General features: G+C 49.5%; 1 protein-coding gene across 2 annotated transcripts in view; it reads right to left on the reverse strand.

Moving 5' to 3' along the window:
• LOC106985129 (uncharacterized) overlaps positions 1 to 18,189 on the reverse strand; it is a 36,221-nt gene extending 18,032 nt beyond the window's left edge. The window contains exons 1-3 of one of the 2 annotated variants that reach the window (XM_015083326.3): positions 17,958 to 18,178; positions 16,213 to 16,433; positions 14,609 to 14,793 (exon numbers count right to left, since the gene is read on the reverse strand). In XM_015083326.3, coding sequence (XP_014938812.1) covers positions 14,609 to 14,793; positions 16,213 to 16,291 — 264 coding nt within the window. In that variant the 5' untranslated portion in view covers positions 16,292 to 16,433; positions 17,958 to 18,178. Of the gene's footprint in view, positions 1 to 14,608; positions 14,794 to 16,212; positions 16,434 to 17,957 lie in introns of both variants that reach the window. The other variant, XM_027073724.2, reaches the window with a different exon arrangement.
• Positions 18,190 to 19,682: the final 1,493 nt, after the last annotated feature.

Raw genomic sequence — 19,682 nt, forward strand, 5'->3', positions numbered from 1 at the left:
GAATAAGAAACACTAAAAAAAGGAAAGGCACAGAGACTATATTAGTATATGATTAAAATATGATCTAAGGTAAAAGTTATTGTTAGAAGTAAAGGGAGAGGGGCACCTGGGTGCCTCAGTCAGTTGAGCGCCCAACTTTGGCTCAGGTCATGATCCTGTAGTCTGTGAGTTTGAGCCCTGTGTCAGGCTCTGTGCTGACAGCCCAGAGCCCAGAGCCTGCTTCAGATTCTGTGTCTCCCTCTCTCTCTGTCCCTCCCTTGCTCTCTCTCTCTCTCTCTCTTTCAAAAACTGAATAAACATTTAAAAAAACTTAGAAGAAAGTAAAAGGAGATATTTCATAATAATAAATGAGGATATAACAGGAAGATATTAAAAAAAAACCTTAACGTGTATGCATAGATTAAAATATGAAAAGAAAATATACAAATAAAGAAATAGACCAACCTACAATCATGGGTAGAAGTTTTAAGGCATATGTCTCAATAACTTATTGGAAAAAAAGACCAAAAATCAGCGAAAGTGCAGATTATAAATACACAACTAACCAAGAACACAGCACAGACATATATTGAACATTTTACCCAATGACTTCAGAATATAGATTTTGTAAGCAGTGTAAATGGGACAATTGCTCAGACTGACCACATCTGGCCATTAGGTAAGTCTCAAGCTGTATTTACAAACTGAATGCACACAGAGTATGTGCTCTGCTTGGTATAAGTAAACCAGGAATCCTAACAGTAACATACGGGTCAAAAGAGAAATCACGATGAAAATTAGAACATCTTTTCAATTGAACGATAATTTTAAAAAGACACATTGGCGTTTGAGATGCAGCGAAAATACTACCTAAAAAATGTATTTAAGTTTTAAATACATGTATTGAAAAATAGGAAAGAATAAGAATCCATTATCTAAGATTCTTCCTAATAAAACTAGGGAAAAACCTGAAAAATAACCCTAAGAAAATACTAGAAGAAAGCAAATAATAAAATGAGTAGTACAGATCAATGACACAGAAAACAGATATGCAACAAGAAAAAATAAAAGTCAAAAATTGATTCTATAAAAAGATTTACAAAATTAATAAAACTTATAAAGAGTGGACAAGAAAGAAGAAATCACAAATTAGAAAGCTTCAAAGGGAAAAAAACTGTATCACTATGGACCCTACAGACTTTAAGAAGTTAGCATAAAGATACTATGAACAAGTTTCGACCACTAATTTTGCAGCTTAGAAGTAAATAGATTGCTTCAAATCACTAACCAAAAGAGACAGACAACATAGAAAATACCAAAAAACTTCTATCTATCAAAGGTGTTAAACAGTTATTTTTCTTTAACAGAATTACTCCAGATCCAGATAACGTCACTGGTAAATTCCTCCAAACAATCTGGACAGAAATAATAACATAATATACAAACTTCTGCAGAGAATACAGACAGACAAAAACATTTCCAACCCATTTAATGAAGCCGGGACAATCTGAATACCATACCCTGACAAAGAATAATACAAGAAAAGGAAACCTAAAAGACCAGTATGCCTCATAAACAAGTTATTAGCAAATCAAATCCAGCAAAGTACAAAGGATATACCAAGAAGGATCGATTTAACAGCAACACTGAATGTTAATACACCATGATCAAGAGGTTACTAGAAATGTAAGATGTTTAACATTGAAGATTCAACTAACTTGATTCACCATATTAGCACACTAGAAAAGAAAAAACAGATTATCGTTTTGCTAAGAAAATAAAAGGCATTTGACAAAATTCTCCTTAAGTTCAGAAACAAGGCAAAGACATTTATCCTCAACACTTGTATTCAACATTATGCATTATTGTTCAAACAACCACTAGAAATTATAGGTGAACTTAGGATACAAGGTCAAAATACAGAATCAACTGTGTTTTTATATGCTAGCAGCAATTAGAAAATAAAATTTTTAAATTTCCATTTATAATAGCATCAAAAATCCCCAAAATACTAGGAATGTGTCTATTTTATTTTATTTTATTTTATTTTTTTAACGTTTATTCATCTTTGAGAGACAGAGAGAGACAGAGCATGGGCGGGGAAGGGGCAGAGAGAGGGAGACACAGAACCCGAAGCAGGCTCCGGGCTCTGAGTTGTCAGCACAGAGCCCGACGCGGGGCTTGAACTCACGGACCACGAGATCATGACCTGAGCCGAAGTCAGAGGCTCAACCGACTGAGCCACCCAGGCACTCCGGTATGTGTCTTTTTTAATGTGCAGAACTTCCACATTGTAAACTATAAAACATTTCTGAGACAAACTCAAGGAGACTCAAACAAATGGAGAGATAAGGAATATTTTAGATAGGAAATTCAACATAACGAAGATGTGATTCTCCCCAAATATATCCATATTTTAAATACAACCCTTTCGGGGGTGCCTTGCCGGCTCTATCAGTTAAGCATCTGACTCTTGATCTCAGCGCAGATCTTGATCTCAGGGTCGTGAGTTCAAGCCCCACATTGGGCTCCACGCTGGGCTTGAAGACTACTTAAAAACAAAAAGATACATACAAACATACATACATACCCTCTTAAAATTCCAGCAGTCTTCTTTGTAGAAATTGACTGGCTAATTACAAAACTTATATTTAAAAGGGCAAAGAACTTAGAGGAGCCAAAGTACTGAAAAAGACCGGAGTCCCAGGACTGCACTGCCTGCCTTCAAGACTTACCGAAGCCCACGGTAATCAAGGAAGTGTGGTGCGGGCACAGAATAGCAAGTAGTTGAAGGAAGCTGGGGAAAGACACAGAAATAGCCCTACATTTCTTTGTACATTTGAGTTTTGACAAAGGACTAAAGCAATCTCACGGGGAAATAAAAGACTTTTCAACACATGGTTCAGGAGCAATTGTATATCCACACACACACAAAACGAACCCAGCCTGGCCTCACAGCATACACAGAAATTAACTCAAGGTGCATCACAGACCTAAATGTAAAAGTGAAAGCCATAAACCCTCTAGAAGACAGCATGGAATGCCTTCACATCCTGGGGACAGGCCAAGTACAGGAAGCAATAACCATTAAAAATGGATAGTTAGATGTAGTCCAAACCTCAACTTTCAAATGAAGAGTCAACCTGTATTTTGGGAGGAAATGTTCACTACGTATATTTGACGATGCGTCGACATTCAGAATGTATAAAGAACAAACAGCATCTGCAGCTTGTAAACAAAGACCACAATGAACATGGCACCCAGTTAAACATCTGCATCACTGAAGCATATATGAACGGATAACAAGTCAGTGTCATTACTCATCAAGGAGGTGCAAATTCAAACCACAACCAGTCCCCCTTCGGAATGGCTAAAACAAAAAAGTCCAACAATACCGAACATTCGTGAGGCTGGAGAGCAAAGGAATTGGCAGGAAAGTAGACTGGTACAATCGTTTTGGAAATGTCAGACCACATCTTATAAAAAAAACCGACAACGACCCTGTGACCCTGGAACACACTCGGAGGTATTCACCAAAGAACAGTGACAGCACATATCCACAAAAGGATGTGTCCACGAGTGTTTGCAGTAGCTTCACTCATGAGGGCAACAAGTGACACGTAGCCTCGGTGTCCAGCAACGGGAGAATGGGTCAACAGATTAATACACTAGGACAAGAAATACTGCCGGGCAACAAAAGTAATGAGTCACCAACAGACACAACCCCACAGATGCACATCAGACACATGACCTCAAATGACAGTGGCCAAACACAAAAAGCACACGCCGAAGGACGCTATCTAAGTCGATCTGCAGCACAACTTGAACCGTCCTATAGAGAAAACAAACCCCAACACTATTACTTGGGGCCCGTGGGGGGTGGTACTGATTGGAGGGGGAATGGAAGAATCCCCTGTGGTGGAGACAGGATTCTGACTCGTGACACAGGCCTGTTTTGTGCAGACATATGCATCTGTCAAAAATGACTACATGTGCACTCAAAAATTGTGCATTTGACTCAAAACAAAACTGGACACGTAAATATTTGACTGTACTTAGTTATATACACACCGAGATATTTAAGAATCCAGTGTGTGCGTGTCAACTTCCTTCGAAACACATCAAGATTTACAATAAACTGATAGGTGGGATAAAGAGATGGAAATACATGTGATAGACCAAATACAGAAAAATACCCTAGGCAGTGAGTGCTCATTATACAACTCTTTCTATTTTTTATGTTTGAAAATGTTTATAATAAAACGTTAGGAATATAAACAAAAGTTTTCATATTAATAAAATAAAGGGGAAAATGATGTAATCAAGCCAACAGATGCAGAAAAATAAAACTCAATACTAGTTCATGTTTCAAACGCCTAGCAAACTAGGAATACAAAGAGAGCACTTCATTAATTAAAGAGCACCTTACACACACACACACACACACACACACACACACACACACACTACAGCAGCTAACGTCAGCTTTAATGGTGAAATATTGAACAGTTTCCCCCTGAGGTCAGGAACAGACAAGAATGTGCTCTCACTACTTCCATTAAAAAATTGCTCTGTGGGCCCTATCCAGAACAATAAAAGAAAGCACAAATTTAAATTAAAAAATACATATATAAATGTAAAGTTGGAACGTAGCAAAATTGACATCGCTCACATGTTTATGTACATAAAAAAAACTAAAACAGTCTACAATATCAGAATTAAATTTGCAAGACCACTGGATACAAGGCCAACATAGAAAATTCAATTAGGAATATTTCTATCTGCTACCAACAAAATCACTGGAAAATGAAATTAAAACAATACCAATAGCATCAAAATATACGGCATATGTGCAAAACCTATTCATTTAAAACGAAACACTGCTGAGAGGCATTAAAGATGACCTAAATAAATGGAATCATATAACACAGTTACAGACCGCAAAGTGAAAAAAAAGTTAAGATATTAATTTTTCCCTATATTTCTCTATATACTGAATGGAATTTCCATCAGAATCCAACAAATTCTTTTGTAGAAACCGACAAACTGATTCTATACTTTATGTGGAAATGCGAAACATCTGGAAAATCATGGCCATCTTAAAGAAAATGAACAAAGTTGGAGGTCTTGAGCTACTCGATTCGGAGACTTCCTACAAAGCTACAATAGTTAATTCAGGTACTGGCAGGAAGATGGGTATGTAGTCCAATGGGACACAGAGAGAATGTAGGGATAAGAGCTGTTTGTAACATTCGCTTATTGTCCAGTTAACATTTGTAGGCTCTGTAGTGATGCCACCTGTCTCCTTCCCGGTGGTATCCCTGTTTCTCCCAGTCAGTCCTGGCCCTTGCTCTTCTCACAGATTATCTCAGTGGGTTGACAGCCTATTGACCCATGAATTGAGTAATAAATTGATAAAAGTTAGCAATGTCTTTGCTGGGCACCCAAAGATTCCAAAAGAGAAACTGAGGGTCCTGTCTTGACTGGTAATCACTCTTCTCGGTGGACTCACGACATACTAATTTTCAGGTGTCACGAAACAGATACATGTCGAAAGGACTCATTATAAAGATACAAGGCTGGGGGACACGGTGGTAGACAGGGGAGGAAAGCCACCTACACCTGGTGACAGGATGTCCAGCCTCCCAGCGGGGTGAGGGTGGAGGCCGTCAGGACAGGTTGAGGACCCATCCGTTTCATCTGTGAAGCACACACTCGAAAGCTGTAACAACACAGCTCACAGCGGCACGAGGCCGTGGTCTCAGCTCATCTGCCACGGGCATCTCCTGACTTGGAGGCGGGGTGGGCCCAGGTTTCTCAGGGCTTGAAACTTACACATTCTGGGCCCCTCTTCAAGATGAAGCACTGAAAATTATGAACGGAACATTAGGGACTGCCTTGGAAGGGGCCGTGAGAGTGGGGGTCCTGAAGCTTGAACCAGACTGGAGCCAGACTGGCTTCCTGGCAAATTCACGTGCAGGGGGAGCCAGGCGGCCCCTCTCCCTCATTGCTACTGCACACACAGGCATGCACACGCACCCAGCCACGCCGCATGGGAGTGAATAAGGTCGGCCTCCCTGCCTCCACGGTAGAGCCGCGGTCATAGTCTAGCATTTGGGCACGTCCACACCCCTCTCGAAGTCTGAGGAAAATACACATGCCAGGTTCTAACATCTTCCGGGACGCCCGACCCATTGAGACCAGCAGTTCTGCTCCCCTATGCTGCCCACACTGGGGGCCTTGCAAGCTGGGTTAGGGCTCCTCTACAGGTTGGTAGAAAGTGCACCGGAAGAGGGAATCGGAAGAAAGAAGACAGCCGAGGAGCAGTGGGAAGGCTGACCGGTCTTCCTCAAGTCCTTCCATGCGTCGTCACCCAGGGACCCGAAGGCTGGCCTCACGTGCGTCTCAGGGAGCCACGGCCTGGCCACCCCAGTCCCCGAGGCCGCTAGGCTTTGCAGTGTTGACGCAGTGAGTGTTTAGATCCCCAAACTGGATGGATCCCCAGGTTAGGACAACACATCCTACATCCTGCAGAGAAAATGGCCTCCTGGCTTTGCTCTGAGACAAGTTTCCGTGGAGGGACGGACGGAGAGAAGGCAGAGCTCACAGACGAGCCAGGGGCCCCCAGGGGCTGACACGCTTCCCTCACTGAGCCTGTGGGTCTGTGGCTTCACAGGTCAGCCCAGATGCAGGGGCACCGCCTGGGCCGTGGGGGCGCGGGCTTGGTCCCTGGGCTTCGGAGACCTGAGACCGAGTGACCAGTGACCCCAGGAGACGGAGGTCAAGGCCCAAACCTTGCAGAGCCATGTTCTGCTCTCTTGGCCAGTGTCTCTTCGTGAGGCTGCAGACACTCCCTCTAAGGGGCAGACTCCACGCACTGGGCTGCGGGCACGCAGCCACAGGGGGTAAGGGGCCCTTGGGGGACCGGTGTCACTTTCATGGGCCACCCTGGGTCCCCTCAAGGGAGGTTAAACACAGGTACAGTAAACCACATTGGAGGTGTGTGGGGAAAATCACTGCCCCCCCAACAAAACGTTGTGATTCAGGGGCTGCACGGCATGGCCCCACGTGTCACCTGCAGAACCAGAGGGGACACAGGTCTCCAGGCTCTCAGGGTGCCCCCCGGAAGCCGTGCCGCTAAAAGCTTCCTGCGCGGCACCCGACCGCTTGTCTGTGGTCTAGCTCGCCTGGGCTCCTAGGAGGAACGTCACCTCTCTGCTTGCGGCTGGGGTGATGGAGCAGAAGAGTGGCTGGTGGGTTATTTATGAGGTGCGGGCTGCACGGCAAGGCCATCTAAGAGAATGCGGTCACCCAGGCGGGCTCCCCGGAGAGCGGGCCAGGCCCGGAAACGGGGCTCGCTGCTGCCGGCTGCCGGGCTCTGCCCTCGTCCGTCCTGAGCCGTCAGAGAGCTGTGGTCCAGGAAGAAAGGAAAGCCCTCGGGGCTGAACGTGCAGTGTGGGGTCCAGTAGCACACCTGCTAAACCGGCCCGGCCCAGCCCCGGGGGCCACCAGCCCTGTGACACCCCCAACCTGACGCCGAACAGCAGCTCTGGGCCCTGGAGCACTAGTTCAGACTAGACATGGGCCGCGACGTGCCAGCTGGGCCTCTTCCACCGAGGCCTCCTCGCCCCGTCACCTTGAGTGCTATGAAAATGCCCTCTCGTGCCCTTGGTGACCACAGGCCCCACGGCCACCCTCCACCGCTCTGCTGCCAGCTTGGGGACGCACACAACGCTCTCTTCCCAAGGACGCTGCTCCCTTCCGGAGGCTGAGCCCTTGTCCTCTTCCCAATGGGCAGTTGGATGACCCCTGGAGACCACAGGGAGCCACCGCCCAAGGCTGGCCCACCGCTGCGGGCCTCCCGGCCCCGGGGCCTTGCTGCTCACCACCTGCCCACCCTGCCGTCTCCGGCCTCTCCGTCCATCGACTGCTCCCCCCTCAACCAGAGGTTGAGCTGTGCAGGCCACGGGCAGACACAGGTGAGGCTCAGGGGCAGCCCGCAGGCCGCGTGGACGTGGGGTGACACGGTGTGATGGCCGTGGCGTCGTGGGGCCATGATGGGGAAAGTAGGTTACTTAACTGAATCGCTTATTGCTAGTTCTGCACCAGACTTGCACACAACACCACACGCCTGCGCTCACACGCACACACATGCACACACGCACACACGTGCAGGTAGTCAGAGGCAGGAAGGCCCGCACATTTGCTACAACATTCTATTTCTGGAAGCCCACATCTCTTCTTATTTGACATTCTCTTAATCTTAGTCATTTGTATGCAGTGCTTAAGGAAAACAGAATGTTTAGGATGTGAAATGTCACAGCCAAGAGCCTGCTGCAACGGAGCCTGTCACAAGAGGCCCTGGAACCATCCAGAATTTAAAAGAGGCATTGCTAATTACGTCTGGCAGTTTAACCTTCCCGTGGAGTGCCCAGGGTAACCCCCAAGAAACACTGCGGCAAAACCACGTCTTCCAGTGGGCGGCTGCGTATGGCTTCCTCCAGCTCTTCAGAGACGCACAAAATCAACGGAAAACGCCTTTGCAGATGGCCCAAAAACAGAGCAAACAGTGAAGTGAAAGATTGGGGCAGAACGGGTCTCTCCCCAGGCGCTTTCCTACGAATTCTGTGAAGCTGTGAGTGGAGCCAGAGCCAGGAGACTTGTCTCTTGCCTTTGCACCTGGGCGTGAACAGGCCAGGTAATGACCCGCAGACGCTGGCCTCCTGTCCCTGTCGCGGCTGCTCCCCTCAAGCCCCCTGCTTTGCCCCCTCGGTTTTGCCAGGTTTTAAGAGATGGTGATAAATGGGTCGAAGCAGTCCTGGACACCACCGTGATCTCCCCTGGCCGGTCACAAGACGCCGCGGGCACCAGCCACACTGTGGCAGTAACGCACATTGGCTCAGCCTGGTTTTCCTGGACGTTACCCTGAGAGTTCGTTTTTAAGCTCTCTGACGAGGGACACCGGGAAGACAGAGCGTCCTTGTTTGATCTAACGCTCTTAGAGAAAGTGTGATCTAACAAGCTGGGTCTGACTATGAGTCAGGATTCAGACAAACGGGAAAACAAGTCAGGCGGGGTCTGATCTCAAGCGTAGACACGAAGAACCACGGCCAAGACGGTCGTTCGAGTCAGAGCAGCGGACTGTGAGCTGCACACCGCGATGAAGACACCTGGAAAGCGCGCACCTGTTCTGAGCCGTGGACGGCTCGTGTTTCCCGCTTCTCTCCGTCGGCTTTGGTGATTCGTGCCTGGCTGTGCATTTGTCCTTTTCACCGAAGCGGCTTAATTTATTGTCGTAATTTCCCACAGTGTGTCCTTATCGATTTAATTTATGAAACATTGTGGCGGTGGCCCCTCTTGTGTTCCTGAGATGGGTAACTTGTGTTCTCCACCTCTTTGCTTGATCAGTTTACCCGAGCCTTATCATTTCATTGACCTTTCCAAAGAACAACTTTTACGGCCATTAATTTTCTCTGGCTGTGTTATTGATTTCTGATTTTACCTTTATTATTTCTTCCTTCTACTTACTTCCAGTTCAATTTACCTTTCCTTTACTGAGTCTTCAGGTGGAAGCTCGGCACTGATTCGAATCTTTTCTTTTTTCCTAATGTAGGTATTTAAGGTTATAAATTTCCATCTAAGCACTGCTTTCTTGCAGACCATGAACCGCTCATTATCACTCATACAAAATGTTTTTCGTGCCCTTTGTGAGTTCTTCACTGAAACAATGGTTATTTAGAAACACATCACTTAATTCTCAACTGTTTGGGGATTCTCTGATGCCTGTTTGTTCTTGATTTCTAACTTCAGTATTTTGCGGTGAGAGGACACATACTGTGTGATTTCAATCCATTTAAATGTGTTGGGACCTGTCGCCAGGTGTCCGTGTCCCCTCCTCCACGGAGCGTGCCTGTGGACGGGGCAGGGCTGAGGTCTGTCGTCTCGGCTCTGGAGTGCCAGGTAGACAATACCGCGGGCCAAACATGCACCTGCCACGGGGCGCCGCTGACCCCGCCACAGCGAGAATGGCGGGACCTTCACCTGCAATTCCCTATTTGTCTAGTCTCCTTTTGTCTCCATGAGTTCACAGCTTATGTCGCTATGTACTCAATTTAGTTAAATTCAGTCATTATTTATTCAAATATTTCTGCCCTTCCTCTTTTCCTGGTATTCTAATTACACACCTACCAGGCTTCTTGATGTTAACCCACAAGTCAACAAGGAGCCGCTCTTTCCTTAGCCCTGGTTTTCTTCTTTCCTTGCTTCAGTCTGGGGACTTCCTGTTCGTCAGGTCAAGTTCACTTTCCTTCTGCAATTTCCATGTTGGGGTTTCGCTGGGATTCTGAAGTTTCTAGACCAGCATCTCCGAGCAGTTCTGGGAACCCCTGCCCCTCACACATGTCCTCTGCTCCAACCCCTCTGAGCCCTGCTTGAGAAGCTTTGATTAAATACATCTCTCATTTCCCCAGTCACGCAATGAAACTTACCTACTCTGTATTTCCCTTTTTTATCTCTCTGCTCGGGGCGTATTTGGGGCCTATTTTATAATTTACTAGTTCTCTCTTTCGCTGTGTTAATTTTATATTAAACCCATCTATTGGGTTTTTTATATGCATCAGTTTTTTAAATATATCATTTCTAAAAGTTCTACTTAATTCTTGTACAAATTAGTTATGCCACTTTAAAATTTTTCCTGATCCCTGCAAATATTTCCAACCCTCTTCTTAACTTGTTATTTTATGATCCATGATCAATGATTCCAATTTCTGAGTCCTTTATGGACCTTCTTCTATGGACTTTGACTGAACAGAGATGTGTGTCTCAAGGTTGATGAGACTGTATTATTGTGGGATCGAGGAAGGACATTTTCCCCTGGTCAGTTCAGAAGAACTCCATTAGAAAGAAGGGAGAGTCAGGGCACCTGGGTGGCTCAGTCGGTTGAGTATCTGACTTCGGCTAAGCTCATGATCTCACAGCTTGTGGGTTCGAGGCCCATGTCTGGCTCTGTGCTGACAGCTCAGACTCTGGAGCCTGCTTCGGACTCTGTGTCTCCCTCTGTCTCTGCCCCTCCCCTGCTCACTCTGTCTCTCTCTGTCTCTCTCTCAAGAATAAATAAAACATTTAAAAAAGTTAAAAAAAAAAAAGAAGAAGAATGAGTCCTGACTCTATTTTTAGGGTCTAAAATGACAATACCAACAGTCGTTAACGTTTATGTTGCACTTTTAAATGTCTACAACCATTTAAAATTTTTAATGTCCACAAAATCTCCCCGTGAGTTAGATTCTACTCTCTCTTTCTTGGACAAAGACACCAAGATCTGGGTAAGATGACATCTTGCTAGATTCCTGCAGGGAAAGTGACAGAGCAGAGAGCGGGGAGAGAGCAGGAAACTCAGATGCGGTTGTGACACAGGAAAGCCAGGTGTCAGCAACAGCAGAGAGCTGAGCCGGCGACGACCCAGGGAACAGGTGTGGCCGCACCGGATCCGGCTGGGCCCGAGCCCCGTCCCGGCCCCGAGTGTTCGACCTCCACACTCAACACTCAGCTACCGTCGACCTCAAATTACAGTGTGCCGCGGCGTTTGAATGATACAAAAATACATCTTCGAAACACAAAATACTGTTTTCTGATCTCAATTTTTTTGATGCTTACAATTTGAGGAACTCCTACCTAAGCTGCTTTCTATCTCCTACTTCAATGTGAAACAAATGGAAATAGGTTTTTCGTGGGAGCCTCTATACAACAAATGCCAAACCTCAAATCTCTCTCTCTGGAAAACAAACCTCACGATCTCTATCATGGCGTAGTCTCCCCTCCGCACATGACAACACCACCCCGGCTTCACGGCTGGCCGCACACATCACCCTCTCGGCCGATAAGACCCCGTCCCCCTGAGCAGCCAGGCACTCGGCGCCTGCCTGCCTGAGTCACTCAACAGATGGCACCGGGACGCCTTCCCCGGACACCGCGGTGACCGTCACTTCCCTGCTGGACTATTAGCACCTGGAGGGTGAATTCACATTCCTTTATAGATGTTCTGCAGGATTTCTACAGGTACTCCCTTGTGAAGAAAGCAGATTTCAGATACAAACTAGCTCTTACTGAGCGTGGAGTGTGCGACAGGCCCTGGGCGACGAGCTTTGCGTATGTTATCTCAGCAAACCCTCACAACCCGAAAGAGGTGGCATTTCAGGCTCAGAACTCACCTCACATAATGTCCTCCAGGCCAAGGAGAGCTAGGATTTTAATCCTGGTGAGCACGACCCCTAGCGCTAGGTCCCGATGACCCATCGTGTGGTTTTAAAACAACACGTTTCCATGACGGTGAATGAACTAAGGAAAGTTATACTATTTCTCAGCAATAGGTCACGGTTCATCACTCGCCACCACCAGCATGGGGCGTCCTTCCAACCCCCAGGGGGACCCAGCCATACTTTCTAGGATCAGCACCTTCTTAGAAAACAAAGCCCAATACATAACCATAAACAAGAAAAGGTCATCGGTCCCTCGGAGGCGGAGGCGCAGTCACAGGCCAGGCCCTCACCTGGAGGCTCACCCTCGAGCAGCAGCACAGTGGTGAGCGGGTGCAACACGGCGGCTCCTGCGGGCTCTTGGGGGGCAGTGAGCTGCCTGCCCGCTGGGTGACGGCACGTAGGGGGCTTGGAATCAGCCTGGTGGGAGTATTTACACCACAGCATTCAGCAAAAACAACCAATCACGCTTTTTCTCCCCGAAGTCCAATTGCTGGAGATTACAGGCACACTACCAGGGTAGACTAAGAAAAATACAGTGCTCATTTGGGTGATCTTCTTCATAAATTGGGGAAAAAGATAACCAGAGGGAACATATTTGACAAGAGTTGAGAAATGGATAGGGCACCTGGGAGGCTCAGTCAGTTCAGCATCTGACTCTTGATCCCAGCTCAGGTCTTGATTCCAGGGTCATGAGTCCAAGCCCCACATAGGGCTCTGTGCTGGATGTGAAGCCTACTTTAAAAAAAATGGGGCGCCTGGGTGGCTCAGTCAGTTAGGCCTCCGACTTCGGCTCAGCTCATGATCTCATGGTTTGTGGGCTCGAGCCCCAGGTCAGGCTCTGTGCTGACAGCTCGGAGCCTGGAGTCTGTTTCGGATTCTGTGTCTCCCTCTCCCTCTGCCCCTCCCCTGCTCATGCTCTGTCTCCCTCTCTCTCTTTCTCTCTGTCTCTCTCAAAAATAAACATTAAACATTTTTTTAAGTTGATGAACGGAAGAGCGAGAAGAGTAAGCCTCCTAGAAAGCAGAGCTTCAACTCTCAATGGCAGGAACACGCCCTCGGTCCTAGACGCCTGTCAACGCTTTAACGCTGGGATCCACACGGCTCCAGCAGGGCCACCCGAACCACCGACCTGGGACACGCGGGGCTGCCCCTGGGACAAGGAAGGCTGGGTGATACACGTGAACTGACACCAGCAGCCTGTCGAGCTTTCGCTTTAAGAGAAGCTCGATGAACGGGATTCTCTTTTTCCAGCTTGCTGCTGGCTCCGGGAAACGAAATTTCCTCCAGTTCGACCCGCGAGGCATCAGAGCCTGTCTGGGCAGTCGCTGGAGCTTTGGGGGCCGGTGCCAAAGGCTGTGCCTGGTACTTCAAGCATGAAATCAGGAAAATCTTCTAGCTCGGGTCCGTGACATTATTGGTCAACACTATAGAAGAATTCAAAGCCTCTCTATCTTTTCTAACCACACGGCCCACGCTTGGGCGGTTCATTGAATAATATGGCGACGAAATGCCTTAGCCTCTATCTCTCCGCACCAAACACAGAGCGCTCTCTTGGCGCTAGGACAAGGCTGCTGCGGAGCCAAATCTCACCCGAGAGGGGGAGCCCCAAAGTGCTGCAGGAGAGCCCGTGTCCACCCCACGCGTGCCCAGGTACTGGACCCCTTTGCCCATCTGCTCTCCGTCTCTCGGGGATCAGAGAGGCCCATTCACCCCAGGAACCCTTATCGTACCACCCGGCTCATCACACTAGTCCCAGAGGGAACACACTCGGGTAGGATGAAGTCCGGCTCTGTTTCCCGACTGGGGAGGAACGTGCTTTGTTCTCCGATGGTTGGGCAACAGAGGTGCTGTTTGGAAGAGAGCGCCCCAGCACAACACAGGAAGGCTCTCCAGACGGAGTGTCTCTTCCTCACGAACAAACGACACGAACCCTCGCTCCTCCCGGAGGGCGCAACGTCACGATTAACTACGCAAGTGACACCGGGTTTGGAAATACGGCAAAGTATGTCACAAACGTTTCAACTGCCACCCAGTCGAGCCTTCATCGTCTCTAAGCAGATTCACCATCACGTGCAGGGCCCCTTTCCGTACAAATAAGCCCCCGGGGGGCAGACTAGAAGCACTGGGTGCCAGGCTGGTGGGAGGGCGGGGACAGCGCCTGCGTGGGGGCCGCACACGTAGGTGAGGAGTTGCGCTCAGTATTATTTATCGTCTGCGTCCCTTTCCTTCAGGAACAGCACGAAAAAAGGACTCCGGTTGTCCTCATTCCCGTCTCCCGCTTCCTCTCGCGCTCTGAGCCCACGGTGAGCTCTCCTTCGGGCTGTTAGACACCACCCGAGATAGCGCGACGTCAAGGTGGGCACCTACGTTCTTACCTGGTGAACTTTCCACGTGACTCTGTGTGCTGGGTCAAAGCCATCTCCGTTTCGAGATCGACGGAAGCAGACTGAGGATTTCCACAGGCTGTCCGCTTCCCCGCTACATGCACCTGTCCCCGGTGAGGCTGCGTGTTCCAGCCTCCGGCCACGCCGATTCTGCTCCTCAAGGTGAAGGCAGACACCTGGGGTTTGAGGGGAGGGAAAGGGAGCCCCGCTCATCACTTTCTCAGGCTGAGACCGTCTCACGGCCAAAGCCTCCGTAGGACTCAATCCTTACCCTTAAACCTGAAGGCCGAGCGAGGGCCAAGGCACAGAGGCGCCCACATGGATGGGGGAGGGGGACCGTGCATTACCTAAGACGTGCAGAGGTCACCCCCAAAGACCCCTCCGTGAGGGTGACCGCCCTAAGCGTGCGTGACTTATTTGCCTCAGTGCGAACCTGGAACAGCTTCCTGGGAAACACGATATACCTTCAGGTACATCTTGCTCAGGATTACTGTTTATGGTACGCACACCCACTCTTCTGCTAAAAGGTGAAATCTCCGTGCTGTTGCAGGAGCTCCAGGCCTCAGGAGGGACCGGCAGAGTCACGTCCCGGGTGTGAGGCCAGCGCCCCGAGCGGGCTTTTCCTTTCTTCTACAAAGTCTCTTCTAACTGTTCACCCATGCTTCCACAGAACTCCACGTCAAAAATAACAAAAATTTTAAATACAATGTGGCATTCCAGATTAGATGCTGGAGCCAAAAACAGGGGAAAAAAGATATTCTGGAAAAACTGGTAAGATCAGAACAAAGGAGATCAGTTAGCGGATGTCCCAAGGCCGGTTCCCTAGTGGTGATAAGTGTGTACGGGGCCCTGAGAGAAGAGGCATGAGAAGTCTGTTCTTTTTCAAAGTTTTCTGTGTATCGAAGACTATTCCAAAATAAAAGTTTACTTTAAAAAAAGGCAACCTAACCTGAAAGGTCAATGTAATTACTTTATTACTAATTTCCATAAAGGATTACGACATCAACAGGGTACTTCCCCTGAACAGATGGCTGTGTAAGTCTTCCGGCTTCACTAAGCTTTGTACGAATTTATTTAATACAATTAATTACAATATAGAGCATCTTTTAAATAAATTCACACAAAACCAACTTCTCAGCTAATTGGCTACCTGAACACAGGAACCTAATCAGCACCATGTACCAATTGAAAATACAGTATTAAATACACACACACACACACACACACACACACACACGTTAAAATCCAACAAGTAAAACAACCAGGAAATGGTCCTCAGGAAATTTGCTAAGTGTGTTGACCCAGATTTAAGGAAGTTACTAACACCTTCCAGAATGTTCCTCCTTGAAAAGCCAGCATATGGTGGCTAGATCCTTAGGACATATCCCATCCGTGAGGACAGGACCCATGGACAGGTGACGGGGCGTAATTCACCAGGCCGGCACACGGGAAAGCAGCTGAGCACAGAGGGCCAGGTGGGGACAGGATGCACAGGACAGGGGTTCTGACGTGGCGGGAGAGGGCAGCTCCAGAAAGGAAGGGGGGAACAGGTGCACCGCTTCCCCGGTTGGCCAGGAGAGCCGGCCTTCGCTCACCTGCAGAACGCTGTTCACCTGCAGAATGTGCCCGCGGCCTCAGCTCCCGTGCACACTTGTTGGGCCGCACGAGGATCATCCAGCCTGAGCGCAGACAGTCCTCCTCAAGAGGGGCCACGGGAAAAGAGGCACCGTCCTTCGCTGTGTCCAATGAAGAAACTAGTGTGTGCTGGGGCGGGGCAGGCACCGTTCACAATAATACACGTGTCTATGACAGGATCCTGCAATGTGACAATCCAGACACAGAACTCAAGATGCAGAATCAGAACATGTTTTTGGAAAAGAACGCCGTAAGAATCAGAGTCCCTTTCAGGCGGCTTCCACTCTTTGCTTACACATTTTGAGAAAACAAACTGCAAAACAGATAGATGCCCAGGGCCCTCCTTCAGGACAGGGCCCCCATGTCAGGGGCAACAGGAGGGACAGAGTCAGGCAGCCTCGGGCCACTGTAGTTTTTTCAAACTGCAGGAAAACAGGAGACGGAATTCTGTGAAGTGAGGAGTGCTGGGCGTGCCTCCTTCCAAAAGTTTAGGGAAATCAGTTTTACACAAAACATAAGCAGCAGAGGATCAAGGTGAAATCAGTATGAGAATACCGAGTCATCACATGACAAAGGACACAGAACACAACAGCGTCCCTAGAGATGGTGAAGACACACGTGAAGACGTGCCCACACCACAAATATAAACTGTGACCTCCCGACTCCAAAACCAAGTAAATGCCACAGATGAATGTTACGCCACGTGGGGACGAGAGCGTTCAAAATCAGACAATTCAGAAATGAGCTCATATTGCCGAGGATGTAAGAAATAAGGGAAAACATCCCAGAAGCGAGGAATGAGCTAAAATACAAGGAACACAAAAATGAGTAAAATAATGACAAGACAATTCACATTGGAAGGGGGAGCGTTTTTGTAATAAAAATAGGTGAGGAGATGGAGAGAAACTGAAAGAAATACGAAAGAGGAATAAGGAAGGCAAAGACAACCCCACACGGGACAGCAGGTGCCAAAAACCGAGCGAGGGGAGGGCTGGGGGTCGTTGGCCACAGAGCCAGGCACTCCAGGCCTACGCTGACTACGCCCTGGAGACCCAGGGATCCTTGCGGGGGCTACAGTTAGCCAAACTGCCTTGCGTATTTGGAAGCTGCCAAGAGTCCTCTCCACACACACACACACATGCACACACTCACAGTGGCTATGTGGGCAGGTGGATGGTAGACAACCTTACTATGGTCACCAGTTTGCAATACTGTCATCTGTGACTTGCTTAATGTTATTTGTCAACCACGGCCCAATAAATTCGGGCAGGGAGAGGGCACCAAATGCAAAGAATACTGCATCCAACAAAGATTTCCCCAAATACCTTTTTTAAAGATTGGAAACATCACAGAGCAACCACCTGGCTACGGCCTTCGGCAGGGCTCCCCCAACGACGTCCTCCCTCCCCTGGGCCACCCTCAGCTTCTTAGCTGAAGCTCTGACCGTCCAGCCACCCCAGGCCCCTCCAGATGGGCAGTGTCTCCTCTACAGTGGCTGTGGCTCCTGTCTTCTTGGGCAGATGGCTGTCCTGTCGCCAGCCCGCAGGGTCCACGGTCCAGCCCGCGGGGCTCTGACCTGGGAGGCAGCTGTGGGACACACACTGCCCAGCGGACACCTGCCCAGGACTGCGTCGCTCACAGGGACCCGCAATCCCCTGCGGGGAGCAAAGGGCTGTGAGCCCCACCCTGCTTCCCCGGGACTGACCCCGACCCCTGACTCCAGGCGGACGCCCTGGACCGCACGTCCGTTCTCCCCGCACGTGCTCTCTGACCTCACGCTCCCCCAACCTGGGGTCCCGTCTCTGCTGGAAACGACACCCCCAAAGTGGGGCTGCGCGGGTGGCCCGGTTCCAAGGGCAACGGCGACACCGCTGGGCTGACTCGAGGAGCGCACCCGGTGGGGGGGGACAGGGGCGGCACGGGGGCGGGACTGTGCGGGGAGGAGGAGCCCGCGCGGAGGCACAGGGTGGGGTGGTGGGGGTCGGCGCAGGGCCACTGCGCAGCCGCGGAAAGGCTGTGCGGGGCGGGGCGGGGAGGTCGCGGGGGAGGGGCGGGGGTCTCCGAAGGTCTTAAGGAAGGTGAGGGCGCGAGGAGGGGAAGGGCCCTTCTCCGCCCCTCCCGGGGTCTGGGCAGCTGCTCCGGGATTCCTCCTTCCTCCGGGTCACCCGCTGCGCCCCTTCCCACCCCCTACTCTGTCCTGGAAAGGCCGGGAGCTGGCTCCCTTCTAGGAGGTGGCTCAGCAAGGCCTGACCTGGGGGCGCGGGGTCAGTGCCTGGCTGAGCAGAAGCCCCTCTAGCCCAGCCCCGCCCCTTCCAAAGGCTCCCGGCACAAGGCACCTGTCACCCCAGGTCCCCAGGGCAGCCCCTGGCCCGGGACGCAGGGTCCCTCACCTCCTCTTGGAGGCCTTTGGGGCCTCTCCCCCTTGGGGGCGAAGAGATCCTGACTCCCTGAATCCTGCCTCGGGTACCTCCCTCCAGGCACCTGGCCCTGAGCTGCCCCTGGGGTCCTTGGATCCTAATGTAAAGGCAGCTCGGAGAGCCCCCCTGCCCAACCTCGCAGCTCCTCTCCCACTGACCTAATCTGTTCCGGGACCCCCTGAGGAGGCGCTCTGGGAACCCCAGGCGCAGACAGTTCCTCAGCTGCTCCTGAAGGGAAGGAATTACCGGTGAATACTTGGTTTCCTGAATCATGTTCTGAGATTTCAGCCACCAAGGATTTTACGACTATTTTTCTTAAATTACCCTATTTGGGGTAAATTTTTAGAAGTCCCCTATTCTCTCCCAACAACTATTGCTGCTATTCATTCGCACGCTACTGTGTACGGACATTTTGTGTCTGTGGCCCCGACCCTCACAGCGATCCTGAGAAAGCTCTGCTGTGACAAGGGTGGAGGCGGAAGCTCGTGGAGACCTAGCGTCTTTTCACAGCCGCGCGGCAGCTGAATTGCAGAATGCAGATTCGAACCCAGGCCTACTTTGTTCAGAAGTCTGCTTTGATTCACCACACCCAGCCGCCCGTCACCCTATGTCCTGGAGAGTGTTGGCAACTCAAAAGACAGACCTCCCTTCTCTGCATCACAAAACGGTTAAGATGCGGGAATCTGTGAGTGAGTGGAGGTCAGGCAGGACCTGGAGGTCAATTCTCTACCGACACCGCAGTTCAAAGCTTCTGGAAAGCAGAAGAGCCCAGCTCCTGCTCCAAGTAAAACGCTACCTTTGACTGGAGACACCTCATTCCAGGTGTGTCACGCAAAATGCAGTGACGGGTACCAAGGAAGCCAACAGAAGATTCAGTGCATCTGTGAAGCAGAAAAGCCGTGAGGAAGTAACCACTGGCATCTTTAGGGAGATTCCAAAGAGCTCTTTGACTGGGGATGTCATCTGTTCAACTCAAATTTTTCCTCTTTACAGATAAATAAACAAAATCGGAC

This window comes from Acinonyx jubatus, chromosome A1, assembly GCF_027475565.1.
Source record: "Acinonyx jubatus isolate Ajub_Pintada_27869175 chromosome A1, VMU_Ajub_asm_v1.0, whole genome shotgun sequence".
NCBI classification, from domain to species: Eukaryota; Metazoa; Chordata; class Mammalia; order Carnivora; family Felidae; genus Acinonyx; species Acinonyx jubatus.